General features: G+C 44.2%; 1 protein-coding gene across 1 annotated transcript; it reads left to right on the top strand.

Annotated features, from left to right (window-relative positions):
* Nucleotides 1–746: 746 nt before the first annotated feature.
* Nucleotides 747–15,956, top strand: LOC134297175 (uncharacterized). The gene is made up of 6 exons (XM_062974302.1): nucleotides 747–807; nucleotides 2,669–4,796; nucleotides 6,388–6,528; nucleotides 9,502–9,607; nucleotides 11,170–11,365; nucleotides 14,047–15,956. Exons 1-6 carry the CDS (start codon nucleotides 747–749, stop codon nucleotides 14,502–14,504), a joined length of 3,090 nt encoding a protein of 1,029 aa, XP_062830372.1. The 3' UTR covers nucleotides 14,505–15,956.
* Nucleotides 15,957–17,199: the final 1,243 nt, after the last annotated feature.

Here is a 17,199-nt window from a genome sequence, read left to right as displayed (position 1 = left end):
GATGAATAGTTGAAGTTAATTTCTTTTTAAAAGGAACTGCTTACTTCATATGTATTTATATCCTCTTGTTTTCTCAGAAAAGGGAAGTCTTCTCCATCATGTGCCTTAGTTGGGTGATGAAATAAATGCCAACAATGCTGTGAATTTTGGGGTTGTTGAGTCTTGTCTTTCTTTCTGTTGTTCCAGAATTTTAGAAGCCTTATGCCTCACCCAGGCAGAATAAAATACCATTGTTTCGAGTTGGGTTCACTCAAGTTTTGGTCTGAGAAAAAACTCTGTAAGGAAATATTTGGCTCCATTATTCCATATTTATTATTCAATAATTCCACGTTTTATGACTGCCAATATCTATCTATCTATGTATCTATCTTCACACATGCATACAGTGGAACCTTGACTTATGAGCATCTCTACTTAACGGGCTTTTCGGCTTCCAAACTGTTGCTCATCCGATTTTTTGATTCGACAGATTCAAGTTACGAGCCCCTTCCAAAATGACCCCACTTTAACTGCTGTGGCTCAGTGCTATGGAATCAAAGGAGCTGTAGTTTTACAAGATATTTAGCTTTCATAGCCAGAGTGGCAGTGCCTAATCAATCTACAACCCCAGAGGCTTGACCAAGGTACTGCAACTCTACTATCACATGAAGGAGGCAAACCAGATTTGAAGCTGGCCTTTCTACTTCTATTGCATGGTGCTGTTCTCATCTCATTGCAAGTCTTCCTCCTCCCTATAATTGCTATTGATGGGGGAAATCCATGAAGAATTGCCTGATTATGTCATGTTCTTCTCGCCTATTTTGTGCGGTGGGTCCATTTGACCTCTGAGCCAGCACGATGGCACCAAAGTGATGGAGGGAGTAAACAGGAGCAGAAGGAGTGGTTTAGAGCCATTGGAGTTGATGGGAGCATGTTTCAAAGGTGGCAGGGCTTTCTTGGGAGTGAAGGGTGCTCTTGGCTGGGTGGAGGATGGAGTAGAAGGAGAGGTTGCAGCCATTGCATGACATAATCACAGTCTTTCAATACCTCAAGGGCTGCTACAGGGAGGAGAGGGCAGCAGGCTTGTTCTCTGATGCTCCAGAGCAGTGGTTCTCAACCTGGGGTCCCCAGATGTTTTTGGCCTTCAACTCACAGAAATCCTAACAGCTGGTAAACTGGCTGGGATTTCTGGGAGTCAAAGGCCAAAAACATCTGGGGACCCCATGTTCCATCTCCCAGGAGTTTGATTTTACAAATTGCTCATAGTTGTAGGAACAGCACCTGTTTGCATTTCTTCCAGGGCTGTTGCAGATTCTGCAGCAACCTGATAGTTTAGCCATTAGCAGAGTTTATAGCCAGTTTGCTAAGCTTTGCTGCTTGTAGCTTGCAAATGTATCTATTTGTTCTGGAGACCGCCCCTTTTCCCGGGGAAAGAAGGCTCCATTTTGAGAAGCCTCTTGCCTTCTAGACTGAAGAAGAAAGAACTTAGATGTGCTTGAGTGGCTAAGCCAGGCCAACTCTGACAAAGCCATCGTAAGTACTGACCTGCCTTTAGAACCAGTGCCGAGCATAGATAGGGAAAGACCTGTTCTTTCTAAAAATAGTAGCTTAGCATTGGGGCAGAGAACATCTCCGGATTTCTTTGCCACTGGAAGAAGCCCTACCAACTTCGCCTCAAAAAACTAGCTTTGAGCTTAGATAGTTATAGACCTTTTTGATAATAGCTCAGGGCGAGGGTAAAGAGGATCTCAGGATCTCTTCGCCTTTGGTGGAAGTTAACCCAGCAACTAAAGGGGAAAAGCAAAAAAGGAACATCTGCAAGGTTTTATAAGTTGACTGTTTATATTTGCAACCTTAATTACGTGTGCCAAGTCTTCCAAAGATTTTGTGAAAATAAAATTTTGTTTGATTGTTCAACTTGAAGTGCCTTTGGTTACTGGGATTTCCAGAGCTTCTAAGTAAGGCCCTTGCAGTTCACCTGGGCAAAGGAAAAAGCACATCTTAAAACTTTAAAAGGTGCCTGGGTGTGACGCCATACCCCAGGTTGAGAACCACTGCTCCAGAGGGTAGGACCAGGTCTAAAGGTTTCGAGTCAGCTGTTAGGATTTCTGGGAGTTGAAGGCCAAAAACATCTGGGGACCCTAGGTTGAGAACCACTGAGTTAGAGGAAGGTAGATTTTGATTGAATAGTAAAAGCAACTTCCTGGCACTGAAAGCAGTTTGGCAAAGGATCCACTTTTCCAGTTTGGTGGTAGATTCTCCTTCATTCTCTGGATGCCTGCAAAGGAGCCTGGACAGCTTTTTGCTGGGGATGCTGTAATGGGAGATTCTGCACTGAGCAGAAGACTGAACTCCACTGAGCCTCCTCCAACTCTGTGGCTCTATAACCTTGTTATTCCTGATTTGCCCACTAGGGGCAGCAGAGTTGCTTCTACTCAAGGATTGCTTTCGATTTCTCTTCCTGCCCAATCCTCCCAGTGGGGCATCTTGACACCGCTTTAATAGCTGTGGCTCAGTGCTATGTGGTCCTGGGAGTTGTGTGGAGAGGCACCAACATCAAAAGCTAAAGACCGTGTAAAATTACAACTCCCCTGGATCCATACATTGAGCCAGGATAGTTCAAATGGTATCGAGCAACATTAATGCCATAGAGTAGATGAGTCCAAGTGCCATCTCTGTCTGCGCCCAGAGGAAGACCCTGGAGAGGAGGAAGGGCACCATGAGAGAGACAGTGAGGGAGGTGACACTCATGAAGGGAAGGGAGACAGCGGTGGGAACAATGAGGGTGAGCATCATGATGGAGACGGTGATGGAGAGGAAGACAAGGGTGCAGCCAGGGATGGACCTGGGACCAAATACAGAAAGGAAAAGGAAGCAGAGGAAAAGCCTGGAGAGGAGGATGGGGACCATGAGAGCCACACTCATGAAGGGGATGGAGACAGCGGTGGGGACAGTGAGCATGAGCCTCATGATGGAGATGGTGATGGAGAGGAAGACAAGGGTGCAGCCAGTGAGGGACCAGGTACCCAACACAGCAAGGGAAAGGACTGGCAGGAAGGAAAAGCAAGCAGTGTCGGGCTGGATGCTTTGGAGGTGGAGGAGGAGGAAGGACCATATCAGTCCCCACTTCAGGAAAACAAGGGAAAGGGTGACCTTGAGGACAACTCTGATGGAGATGAAAGTGATGAGGACAGCAGTCAGGAAACTGGAGATGATGACCACCATGAAGTCGATGGTGATGGCAACAGTGATGAGGGAAAAGAGAGCCGTGCCAAGCATGATGCAGCAAGAGAGAAAGGGCAACATCAGGGCAAGAACTTTGCTCCGGAGGAGATCTGCCCCAAGGGAGGAGAAGGCAGGGCCTTGCAACCACAGAGGAGCCAGCTGGAGATGGGAGACCCACAGCCAGGCGGCAAAGGAGGAAATATGGACTGTGGTGAAGGTGGTCAAGATCATGGTAAGGATGGAGATGGAAGCAAACACAGTGATGGTGACCACAATGTAGGGAAAGATGATGCCAGGTGGGATGCCCTGAGGGAAGAGGTGAACGAAGCCACCCAGCATGAGAGCGACAGTGAGGGAGGTGGCAGTCATGAAGGGGATGGAGAAAGTGGTGGGAGCAGTGGTGGTGAGCATCATGATGGAGATGAGGATCAGGAGGGCAGTTTCTGGGAGGACAGTGATGAAGAGGAAGAGAATGGTGACAGGTGTGATACTCTGTTGAAAGAGACGAACAAACTGGAGCGGGAGATGGAGGCACTGCAGGACCCCTCGCAAAAGACGGTGGACATGTGGAGGAAGGAGGCAGAAGATCTGAGGAGTGAGTACCATGACATCTGTTTTGACATGGCAACAGCTGTAAACAAGATAGTGATTGAGTTGTGGTCAGCCCTATGGCTTAATACATTGCGGGCAGTGACTGCCCTTCGGGAAACCTTGAGCCAATTTTCGCCAGTGGAGGCAGCTGCTTTGAAAGTGGAGTTTGATTCCTTAAAGGGCTTCGTGGATGTTGCCTGGAGCCAAGACACATTAGCGAAGCTGTCCCATCTTTTTACCTTAGTGTATGCTCTACAGGGCCTCCCTCTGCCGAAGAAGGGCCTTCCACATGGTGATCCACTGAAGGAAGGGGGTTACATCATGCTGGAAATAGATGCCTGGCGCTCTGTGCTACTGGAGCAGAGTTGGGAGAAGACAGATGCCCTGCAGGTGAAGGTGGACGCGGTGCAGGGTATCTCTCCGGAGCAGGCAGGTGAATTGAAGGTGAAGATGGGCGCTCTTCAGAAACACATGGATCTTCTGTGGAAAGCCCCCCTGAAGGAGATGATGGCCTTGCTGTCAATGACATATGAGCCATACCGTATATGGTCCTCACGCCCCACAAAAAAAGGGAACACCATATGGAAGAAAGCATGTGATCTTGCCCTTCCCCTCAAGGTTCACCTGAAGGATGTCCCACGGGAAGAACGGCATCTTCTGTGGGGGGAGGCGACTTCCCTGGAGGCCATCCTTCATGATATCCCAGTGGAGAAACTGGTGGTGCTGGAAGAGAAAGTGAATGCATGTATTAGGAAGGTGGAGGATATGTTGCAGAATTACCTATGGAAGTCCTCGGAGGTTTCCTCTCATAGAGAGCTGGACAAGGTGCAGGAAGAGCTGGATGAACTACAAAAAGACCTAGATTTCATGCAGAGACATCCACATTTGAAATATCGGGAAATCAAGATGGCTGCCCTGCATAGGAAGATGGCTGCCCTGCAGAAGGAGATGAATGCCCTGCACAAGGCGGATGCCTCCCTTGAGGTGGATGATGGAGAGATGTAAGTGGACAGAATACTAGACATGATAACAAGGTTAAATGTGTTAGGGAAATCTCCAAAACAGCAGTGTAGCCAAAAAGAACACACAGGATACTGAATTGAGCAGTCCGCTTACAGCAAGCGGAAGGTGAATTATTGTGGCTATAAAATAATTATTTTTAAAATATTTTATTGGATTTTATATTCATAGTCATAACAGTAGTACAGTAGAGTCTCACTTATCCAACGTTCTGGATTATCCAACGCATTTTTGTAGTCAATGTTTTCTATACATCGTGATATTTTGGTGCTAAATTCGTAAATACAGTAATTACTACATAGCATTACTGCGTATTGAACTACTTTTCTGTCAAATTTGTTATATAATATGATGTTTTGGTGCTTAATTTGTAAAATCATAACCTAATTTGATGTTTAATAGGCTTTGCCTTAATCCCTCCTTATTATCCAACATATTCGCTTATCCAACATTCTGCCGGCCTGTTGGATAAGTGAGACTCTACTGTACTTCCCTTTCTTTAACATTTGCCTTCTAAATCTTCCTATATTTTTCCCTCTCTCCCTCACCCTTCCTCCTCAACCACAGTATATTCCTACTAATCTTGCAGGTCCAGCCACAGATAAAGTCTTTGTATTTTTTCTTTTATGTAATCATTGGCTTCTCCATTTTTCACCCAGTTGAAGTAGTCCTTCCATCTATGTGTAATGTCCTTTTGTTTGTTCGTTCTTGTTACTTGCTTAGTCATAATTCCTGTAATGTCTAACAGCTGTAAAATAATTATTCATTTTAGGAGGCAAAGATGCAGCATTCAGTCTTTAAAGTTTCAAAAGGTTTATTTAAAATATATGTAAGAACTACATTTCTAGATAGAAAATAATTGGATTTAAGCTCTTACTCCATTTCTTCTAAGTTTCAAAAACAAGAGGAAAAAAACCTTCAAACATGACATTTCTTCAGTCACACAGAGTAGAGAGTGGTCTGAATGCAAAGATGGGAAAAGCAGAAGTGAGGCCGCATTATATGTCTACACTGCCATACAATCCAGTTCAAAACAGATACAGTAGAGTCTCACTTATCCAACGTTCTGGATTATCCAACACATTTTTGTAGTCAATGTCTTCAATACATCGTGATATTTTGGTGCTAAATTCATAAATACAGTAATTACTACGTAGCATTACTGCGTATTGAACAACTTTTTCTGTCAAATTTGCTGTATAACATGATGTTTTGGTGCTTAATTTGTAAAATCATAACCTAATTTGATGTTTAATAGGTTTTTCCTTAATCTCTCCTTATTATCCAACATATTTGCTTATCCAACGTTCTGCCGTTGGATAAGCGAAACTCTACTGTAATGTGGATTCTATATGGCAGTGTAGAAGGGGTCTGAAAAAGCTCTCATTTTGTCAAACTTTTTTTTATTTCTCCAAAAGCATAATTGCAATTGACTGTCACTGTGTGCTTGGTTGCAATCAGTTACTCTCCACTTTCGTAGCAATGAGGGAGGATACTTAAGGTGCAAAAAGAACTTATAATGCAAAAGAAAAAAAAAGCTTTCTTAATTGCTTTTCTTCAATTATTCTTCAGAAGTGCAGGTGGATGTTCTGGCAGAGCTGGAAACCTCAATGATTCTGTGCCACCTTTTATATCGTATTCGTGTACTGGATCGAGGAATACCTGGCACAGGGAAGTCACTCCAGAGGAGCGCAGCTTATTAGTACAAAATTTGTAAGTATTTGTGAACACCACATGCTTTGGAATTGTCATTGTTTCATGCCAAAATGGCAGGGTGGGGCCTTGAATTTTGTGGCTTGTGTATTTTGAACAGATTATGGAAAGTTAAACATTTCAGCTGAGAGTTGGTTTGTGCATCCAGTGGCATCATTGGCATTAGTGCCATCCAGTACAGCCATGATGTCTTCCTCATGGGCTTCCTCCTGCATCATACTGGACCACAATAGTGCAACTACAGTAGCAAAAACTTTTTTAACCAAACAGCAACAACAGAAACAATGTGTACTTATAGCACATGCAGCTGAAACTGTGTGGTTTGAAGTGTCCTTCTCAGTGGGCAATAAGGACAGTTCTGACCAGAGTGCAGGTATAATAGAAGGCTCAAAAAGTCAGTTAACACAGAGTTTTAGCCTTATCAGTATATTGATATTGAACATATAAGGAGGGCTTACGAAAAATGTTCTTATGGTTGTGCCTAACTCAAGGAATACTTTTATAAAATGCCTCTACTGAAATATATCATGTTTATAAACAGTCCTTTTGGTGTCACCATCTCAGGTAGTGTCACCGTTACTGTATTTGTAATGTGTAGTGAAATGTTTAATCTGTTGTTGCTGTGGAAGTGTGTGTATTCATTCCGGCAAGCATTCCAGTAGTCAAGAGGTTATTTGCAGCGAGCCCTGATTGATGGCTAGAAGGGCAAAGGACCAAGACTTCTGTTTGTGTGCTATGTGACAGGAAGATATGTCATGGACTGTGGAATGCAGGGAGGTGCTTCAGTTCACTGATAACGGACTCTGAGAGACACAGAAAAACTCCATGATTTGATCTTGCGGAGGCATGATGTGTCCAGACAGCTTTGGTTATTAGCATTGTAAATATCTTGTAAAATAAAGCATTTAGTGCCGCTGGGTTCAGCAGATAAGATCAACAAAATTGTCGTTCTTTGTCGGTACCACTTTAGCCGTTGCAAAGTGGTCTGACGGAAGCGCAGAAGGTGAGACCTGACTCATCAGTCAGGGCGCCTGACAGCCACTAGGTACACGAGGCTAATTTGTACCTCATTGTTTGGAAGGTATTTTGGGAGAAAAATACAGCTCCAGTTTTCCTTCTTTGCCCCACCCTCTAGCCTTTCTCTCCCAGGTTCTCTCATAGATTTTGATGATAGATTCCTAAGGGAAGACCAGTCTTTTGAATAATTTTCAGGCTGTAGGGGTTTTTTTTAATCATTTGGAATGATTTGGGTCGATGTGAACTTTATTTAGATCTTTATTTAGATCTTTATTTAGATCTTGATGAATGCATCTTTCCCCACGAACCCACACGGGCTCTAAGGTCTGCTGGGGAGGCCCTCCTCTCGATCCCACCTCTGTCTCAAACGTGGTTGGTGGGGATGAGAGGGCCTTCTCGATGGTGCCCCCCCGGCTCTTGAACTCCCTCCCACAGGAGATTAGATTAGCTCCCGCCCTGAATTCCTTCCGGAAAAATCTGAAAACGTGGATGTTCACAGGTGCCTTCTCGTAACTCATAATTAATTGTCCATGAGCTTTACCTAGGCCTTGGCCATTCCATACACTTTATTACCTTTAGCAGTTCCCATCCCTAGTCACCGAAGAATATGCACTTTAGGTTTTCCATTTCCCCTTAAAATAGCCCATGTCCTATGGTACTTGACTACTGATTGGGATTAGTGCCGATGTTTTACGTTATTTTAACTTTTGTAAGAAGTCACCTTGTCTGTCTCCTGAGAAATCTGTATAAAGACCAAGTAGCCACAGTAAGAACAGTTCACAGAACAACAGACTGGTTCAAGATTGGGAAAGGAGTGCGGCAGGGCTGTGTACTCTTACCCAACCTATTCAACTTGTACGCAGAACACATCATGCGACATGCGGGGCTTGAGGAATCCAAGGCCGGAGTTAAAATTGTTGGAAGAAACACTAGCAACCTTAGATATGCAGATGATACCACTCTGATGGCTGAAAGTGAGGAAGAGCTGAGGAGTCTTATCACCAAGGTGAAAGAAGAAAGTGCAAAAGCTGGGTTGCAGTTAAATATCAAGAAAACCAAGATCATGGCAACTACACCTATTGATAACTGGCAAATAGAAGGAGAAAACGTGGAGGCAGTGACAGACTTTATATTTCAAGACGTGAAGAACACTGCAGATGCAGACTGCAGCCAGGAAATCAGAAGACGTTTCCTTCTTGGGAGGAGAGCAATGGCCAACCTTGACAAAATAGTGAAGAGCAGAGACATCACACTGGCAACAAAGGTCCGCATAGTCAAAGCAATGGTCTTCCCCATAGTGACCTATGGATGCCAGAGCTGGACCATAAGGAAGGCTGAGCGAAGGAAGAGAGACGCTTTTGGACTCTGGTTCTGGAGGAAAATCCTGAGAGTGCCTTGGACCTTGGCAAGAAGATCCAACCAGTCCATCCTCCAGGAAATCATGCCCAATGGCTGCTCACTGGAGGGAAGGAGATGAGAGGCAAAGATGAAGTATTTTGGCCACATCATGAGGAGACAGGAAAGCTTGGAAAAGATCACGATGCTGGGGAAAATGGAAGGAAAAAGGAAGAGAGGCCGACCAAGGGCTAGATAGATGGACGGTATCCTTGAAGTGACTGGCTTGACCTTGAAGGAACTGGGGGCGGTGACGGCCGACAGGGAGCTCTGGCCGGGACTGGTCCAGGAGGTCACCAAGAGTCGTCGATGACTAAACGACTGAGCAGCAGCAGCAGCAGCAAGATATGTTATTATACTGTGATTTTAATGTGTTACTGGTTTTATTGATGTAATATTGTTTTGGGCTTGTCCCAGTGTAAGCTGCCCAAGTTCTTCGGAAGATGGAGCAGGGTATACATAAATTATTATTATTATTATTATTATTATTATTATTATTATTATTATTATTATCTTCCAATAGTTTTTTGTAATGGCGTTTGTTCTCTCTGCTTTTGGCAGTGCAAAAACCATCTCTCCTGATAATGACTCAGAAGCAGCAAAGAAGATCCTGGAGGCTTATGCCAGGCAAATAGAAGAGGAGGTATACAATTTGGCTGACAGTAAGGTATGTTATATGCCACACGCAACGGAAGGATTCAGAAACAGTAGTAGTCCAGGTTTTCCTGAATATTGCCCACTTTTGACAGCACTCCTTGGCATTGCCACAGGTTCATCCTGCCATTTCTGCTTGACCTTGTGATACCCCACTGCCCGACCCTTTGCTTCATTTTCCTCCTCTCCTCCCCTTCCCATCTTTTCCCTTTCTGTCTCCTTAGCTGCTGCTATTTATCCTTGTGCTTAACCGAGAGCGGTCCTGGAGGCAGTTGTCACTATTTTTCAGCATCTGGCATTGGGAGCCTGCCTAGTGTAATGGTTTGAGTACTGGACTAAGACTCTGGGAGTTGAATCCCCGCTTAGCCATGGAAAGACACTCAGTGACTTTGGACAAGTCTCCCTCTCTCAGCCTCAGAGGAAGGCAAAGGCAAGCTAACTCTGCATAAATCTTACCAAGAAAACTCTTTGATAGGTTTACCTTAGGACCCTACAGTCCTGGGAGACACTGCAAGCGATGGCAATAGCATGTTCAGAGGTAGATCTTGGGAGGAAAGAAAAGTATGGTTGGCCTTCCTATATTCATGGATCCCACCAGAATCAGAAGGCAGACTGTTGGTTTGGCATTATATATATATATATATACACACACACACACATACATACGGGTAATGAAATTTTGGCCTAGGACAAAACAACAAAACTACACATCCCAGAAATACTAAACTTGGCAGCACAACCCCTCATCAATGTCTCTACGTTCATACAACAAAAAGAAAAGAAAAATAAAGTCCTAATTAGAGGGAGAGGAATAATTGTTTTTATCCAATTGCTGCCAGTTAGAAGGCTAAGCTCCGCCCACTTGGTCTCGTAGCAACCCACTCAGCCCAGGGGATAGGCAGAGTTAGGCCTCACTTAGGCCTTTCAACACTGCCTATAAAATACAGATTTATCTGATTTTAACTGGATTATATGGCAGTGTAGACTCAAGGCCCTTCCACACAGCTATATAACCCATTTATAATGGACTTAATGTCAGGAGAAAACCTTTACCCTTTAGGGTTGTTGTATGTCTTTCGGGCTGTGAGGCCATGTTCTAGAAGTATTATCTCCTGACGTTTCGCCCACATCTATGGCAGGCATCCTCAGAGGTTGTGAGGTATGGGTTTACATTGCTTGCATACCCTTTACCTTAACTACCACCAATTCCTCAATACTTTATTTCCCATACCACCATACTTCGCCACAGCAACACGTGGCCGGGCACAGCTAGTGTGTGTATATATATATATATATATATATATATATATATATATATATATCCATTTTACTATGGGATTATCTATCATGAGGCATGTGCATCCATGGGTTTTGAGCTTCCTGCACCTGAATGGGCAGTTTTCCTTTGATATGTGCTACTGGAAGGAGTATTGGAGGGAGTAGTCCATTGCCAGGCATTTCTCAAGGCTCTGTTCACTGCTAACCTCCTCTCCTTCTGACCCCATACCTGCTAAAAGACTCTGCAATACTGTCTAATGTTCACTCCCTCCCTCTCACACGTTTTCCTCTTTCTAGATGGAATATCACCATTTAATGGCAGAGAAGCTTAATGCGATGAATAGGAAGCTAGATGACACCTTGAGGTCTCCTTCATCTAACCACGGCATCAGAAGGAACGAGCAGCCACCTTTACAGGGCCCTTGGATTCAGCCTCCTGGTGTCACATCAGTGGCAACAACCACAGGGAGAGTCCAGCCTCCAGAACTGCCCAGTAAGCCTGGAACGAAGGGTTGGATAAACTGGTGAATGGACCGGCATGTTGCTGTTTGTACTTATGGTGCAGCCCTTTCCCACTTTTCACAGGGTCATGTTGATACTGGTAAGGGGAAGCCCACGGGGTGGAAAGCAGGCCAAGGCTTGCAGGCCTGAGTGAGCAGTGGGCTCTGGTGTTTATTTCTCTGGGGCCAGACTTCCCCTTCTATACTCTCTTTCCCTTTCCACAAATCCTCACACGATCAGACCCTTGCATTGGAACTTAGCATTTCTTCAGCTCTTCTGGCTCTTCTTGCAGAGGGATTATTTTATTCTGGCAAAAGTGTTTGCCAGGCTTGGGTCTTGCTGGTCTCTGCTTTTCTAGTGGCTCTCGGGACTGGTGTCTACCCTGCTGACATTACTGGCTCAGTCTTTGGTCCAGTGGACAGGTGATTCCAGGCATGGAAACATTGCTTTGGAAAATACTGGGAAGTCTTCTCGTCTCTTGACCTTCCTTCACTGCTGTTTTCTTCAGAGGAGGAGCAAGAGAGGTTTTCCTTCTTCTCAATTTCATGTTAGCCTCTCCCCCTGAATGATGGGTACTGTCACACTTAAGTGATCCCCACCTTGCTTGATCACACTCAGTGTGCCAGCCATGGTCTGGTGTGTTTTGCAGGACGGACTTCTACATCCACCAGAAGCATCCAAATGCCTTGTACGGTGAATCATTCTGTCTAGATGAATAACATGGGCCCGACTGAAATAAATTACCCTGGAAGACCTAGACAGTTCTTTGCGGTTTTCTCTCTAAGAATGTATTAGGTCCTCCATAACATCTCTGTGAAAACTCCTGAAGAATTATTTATGTATTATTTATTTATTTACAATATTTATATTCCGCCCTTCCTTCTCACCCCGAAGGAGACTCAGGGCGGATCACAATGCACATATGCATGGCAAAGATTCAATGCCATTAGAGATGCAACATATATAGACAAACACAGAGGCAATTTAACATTTCCAGCTTCCGGCTTCATGAGGGGATGCTCAAAGCCAGTCATAGAATGATCTGGAGACCAAGGAAATTCCTAGAAAGGACGTATTGTGTTAGATGTTGGTAGATGAAACTCAGATAGCAGCCACATGGGTGCAGGGTTTCTCCTGTACTGTTAATAAGCCAGTTTCCTCCTTATCCCTCAAGACTGAATGCATAAGATGGTACCATGGGATTTCCTTTGCCTCTTTTGGCTCCTTGTGTATTTGGGAAGAACTCAACTCAGGGCGCTTCCAGACATGGGGAATACTCACGCCAAAGCAGGTTTAAAAAAAATCCGATTCGATATGGTTTTTCATCCCCATACCTGCCCAAAAAATCCAGTCTTTCCTGATTCAGTGTTCCCATGCTCTCCCGGAAGGGCAGGGGCGGCAGAACCTATAAGCCGGTTAAGCAACTGCAGGTGGCACAAAATCTGCTAGGGGCGCTGTTGAGGCACCGAAGCCTGGAGTGCCCAGGGAGGGTTGCGAGGGTACCTCCCTGCATCCCGGTTCAGCGCCAAGGCCTGGTCCTCAGTGCTCGGCTCAGAGCACTCAGCCTCAGCCTGGAAGGGAAGGGGGAGGAGCTGCCTGAATGACGGGCAGCCCCTGGCTGTCTGTCATTCAGGCGGCTCCGCCCCCTTCCCTTCCACACTGAGCTGTCTGAGCCAAGCAGTGACGGCCAGGCCTTGGCATTGAATCGGGATACGGGGGGATGGCCGTGTTAATTCTATGTAATGTAACTATATGAACATAATGATGTAAATAAACTTCTGGTTTGTAAGGTAACTCTTTTATCTATTCTATTCAGCTCTACCTTCTACCTTTTATTTTTCAGTGATTGGATTGGGGCACCAAAATATTGTTTGCTTACACTTGAAAATTACCTAGGGCTGGCCCTGGGCATGGGATCACCCCCTCCTCCCCCAAAGCCCTTAAAATAAGTAAAAACTCACTGGGTGCCATGACACCTTTGTGACAGGCCTCCTGGCACATAGAAATGACATACCAGGAAAGAGCAAAATGGGCTATGGCAGGGATCCTCAAACTTTTTAAGTGGAGGGCCGGTTCATGGTCCTCAGACTATTGAGGGGCCAAATTATCATTTGGAAAAAAAATGAACAAATTCCTATGAACACAGCACATGTCATATTTGTAGTGCAAAAACAACAACAACAACAAAAACAATTTTTTTAAAAAATTAACCAACATAAACCTATCAGGATTTCAATGGGAAGTGTCAGCCTGCTTCTGGCCAATGAGATACTCAAGTTAATTAGGATTGTTGTTGTTGTGTGCCTTCAAGTCACTGCAGACTTTGGGCGAGCCTAAGTCTAAAACTGAGGGCGGGGGGCAGGTAAATGACCATGGAGGGCCGCATCCGGCCCCCGGGCCTTAGTTTGGGGACCCCTGGGCTATGGGGATCAAAACCTGGGACCTGCTTTGTCCCGAATTAATCCTTTTTTACTGGAGGCATCATTTGGGCCCTGTCTGGAAAGGCCCTCAGTGAGAACAATTGATCTGGGAAGGTCTTTTGGCCAGGTGATATTTACTTCTCACACTGCTTTGTTTGCCAGTTGTGCTGCTGCCTAATATGTCTACAAACTTAAAAGGGTTTGCGGGCTCCTTTTGTGGAAGTCTCATGTGCTGTGTTTTCCTCAAAACCAGGCTGTGTTCCCAGTGCTGCAGCTCAGAAGAGACCTCCTTCCGAACTTGAGGCGGCAGACTATCCAAGCAAAGCCCTTCAAATACAAGAGCCCACCAGTCTAAAGAGACCTCAGAGACGGGACCCACCACAGCCAGAAGAGGTGACGTGTGTGGAGAGTTCTGGGGAGAGTCTTGCTGGCTGTGAATCAGCGCTGCAAGGAGAGGATTCAGAACCTCCCCGTAAAAAACAGAAGGTGAATCCTGCCAGTGGGACCCAAGAGCCTTCTTTGACTTGGGAACTGTTTGCTGTTCTCCAAAAGCATGTTGCCCTTACTATAAACCAAAATATGGAGAAAGTGAGCGATGTAGTGAGCAGGTTGCATGGCACTGCCTTAAAGGATACAGAAGAAGCAAAAGCCCTGATGGCTGCTTTGGAAAAAGCTCAGGCACTTTCGAAGTCCTTCTTTGAGGATGCCTGATATAAATCTGGGGTGTTGAATGGGTTTGGGGGTAGGGTTGTATACCTAAGAAAGAAATCTAGAGACATGAAATTAGGAAAGGAATTTGTCTCTACTAATACTGTCCAGCATGACCCTTGTATGCACTGGGGATATGTTCAAAAACCCCAGTGTAGATTCCTAAAACGGTGGATAAAAAGAAACGCTATTTGTTTTGGCCATGAACACACCATAGAATTGCACGAAGAGGACCTAGAGAAGCCCACAAACTGTTCTGCATATACTGTTCTGTTTTAAAATCTTGACTATATTAAATGATCTCAGGGATGCCATTCTTAGGAAAAGAATCCTCCCTGGAGCTCAGGAGAGAATGGGTGCTGGTCAGAATTGAGAGCACTGGGCTACGTTGACCAAACATTATAAAGCCAGTTCAGCTTAGCCTTTTGCTTATTCATTGCAAAAACAGTTTTTCTGTGTCTTCAAGAGTTGGATGTAATAACTGCTTTTTATACGTTTGTATCTTCCAATCCATTATTCCTTAATGGAATCAATGATATTTCATAAAAAAAAGAAACTTTGTCTTGCTTTGACCAAGTCATTAATGGATTCAAAGTTTATTTTCTCAAGTGGAAAGTCCCAGGTAATATTTTATCAGATACGTGGCATGCACCCATCTTTTGGGGGTGAGGGCATTGCCCGCATAGGTTCAGGGAGACAATCTCATTCCTTTGTTGTCATCTTTGCATTTGTATTTTGTTCATTCAGGCTGTCTCTCATTCGGGAAAAAGTTCATCAAAATTAACCCGAAATTGCTCATTTTAAAATATTCTCCTATTGGAGTTCACTTACAGGATTTTTACTGAAGATACTCAAGCAATACTGCTATGTAATAATGTTTTCTAATTACTTTTATGCTACTTTTGTATATCTTTTAGAGAAATTTTTAACAGAGGTTTATAAGATATAATCTATTCTTGTTTAAAAAAAAAATACAGAAAAGTACACGTTTAGTATCTCGTAGGGTGGCTGAGACAGTGACTCCTTTGCTTTCCATTTATACAACTTTTATTCCATGCGGAATTTTTTTTAAAGTTGTATAAAATCACTTCCAGGCCATGTGCATAAGATGTATATGGAAGATAAATTCATTTTAGGTTTGGTCTTGGATCAATCTTCAAAGTTTTTCATGATGCATATATGGGTATTCCAACATTTGGGCGAAAATCCACAATCCAAAACACATTCAGTCCTAAACATTTCGGTTAACAAATACTGAACCTACAATGAATAAGATAATGATTATTTTAAATGACATGTTTTAGCACTCTGGATGAATAGTTGAAGTTAATTTCTTTTTAAAAGGAACTGCTTACTTCATATGTATTTATATCCTCTTGTTTTCTCAGAAAAGGGAAGTCTTCTCCATCATGTGCCTTAGTTGGGTGATGAAATAAATGCCAACAATGCTGTGAATTTTGGGGTTGTTGAGTCTTGTCTTTCTTTCTGTTGTTCCAGAATTTTAGAAGCCTTATGCCTCACCCAGGCAGAATAAAATACCATTGTTTCGAGTTGGGTTCACTCAAGTTTTGGTCTGAGAAAAAACTCTGTAAGGAAATATTTGGCTCCATTATTCCATATTTATTATTCAATAATTCCACGTTTTATGACTGCCAATATCTATCTATCTATGTATCTATCTTCACACATGCATACAGTGGAACCTTGACTTATGAGCATCTCTACTTAACGGGCTTTTCGGCTTCCAAACTGTTGCTCATCCGATTTTTTGATTCGACAGATTCAAGTTCGAGCCCCTTCCAAAATGACCCCACTTTAACTGCTGTGGCTCAGTGCTATGGAATCAAAGGAGCTGTAGTTTTACAAGATATTTAGCTTTCATAGCCAGAGTGGCAGTGCCTAATCAATCTACAACCCCAGAGGCTTGACCAAGGTACTGCAACTCTACTATCACATGAAGGAGGCAAACCAGATTTGAAGCTGGCCTTTCTACTTCTATTGCATGGTGCTGTTCTCATCTCATTGCAAGTCTTCCTCCTCCCTATAATTGCTATTGATGGGGGAAATCCATGAAGAATTGCCTGATTATGTCATGTTCTTCTCGCCTATTTTGTGCGGTGGGTCCATTTGACCTCTGAGCCAGCACGATGGCACCAAAGTGATGGAGGGAGTAAACAGGAGCAGAAGGAGTGGTTTAGAGCCATTGGAGTTGATGGGAGCATGTTTCAAAGGTGGCAGGGCTTTCTTGGGAGTGAAGGGTGCTCTTGGCTGGGTGGAGGATGGAGTAGAAGGAGAGGTTGCAGCCATTGCATGACATAATCACAGTCTTTCAATACCTCAAGGGCTGCTACAGGGAGGAGAGGGCAGCAGGCTTGTTCTCTGATGCTCCAGAGCAGTGGTTCTCAACCTGGGGTCCCCAGATGTTTTTGGCCTTCAACTCACAGAAATCCTAACAGCTGGTAAACTGGCTGGGATTTCTGGGAGTCAAAGGCCAAAAACATCTGGGGACCCCATGTTCCATCTCCCAGGAGTTTGATTTTACAAATTGCTCATAGTTGTAGGAACAGCACCTGTTTGCATTTCTTCCAGGGCTGTTGCAGATTCTGCAGCAACCTGATAGTTTAGCCATTAGCAGAGTTTATAGCCAGTTTGCTAAGCTTTGCTGCTTGTAGCTTGCAAATGTATCTATTTGTTCTGG

The sequence above is a fragment of the Anolis carolinensis genome, chromosome 2 (assembly GCF_035594765.1).
Source record: "Anolis carolinensis isolate JA03-04 chromosome 2, rAnoCar3.1.pri, whole genome shotgun sequence".
NCBI classification, from domain to species: domain Eukaryota; kingdom Metazoa; phylum Chordata; class Lepidosauria; order Squamata; family Dactyloidae; genus Anolis; species Anolis carolinensis.
This window is presented reverse-complemented; position numbering and strand designations above follow the sequence as displayed.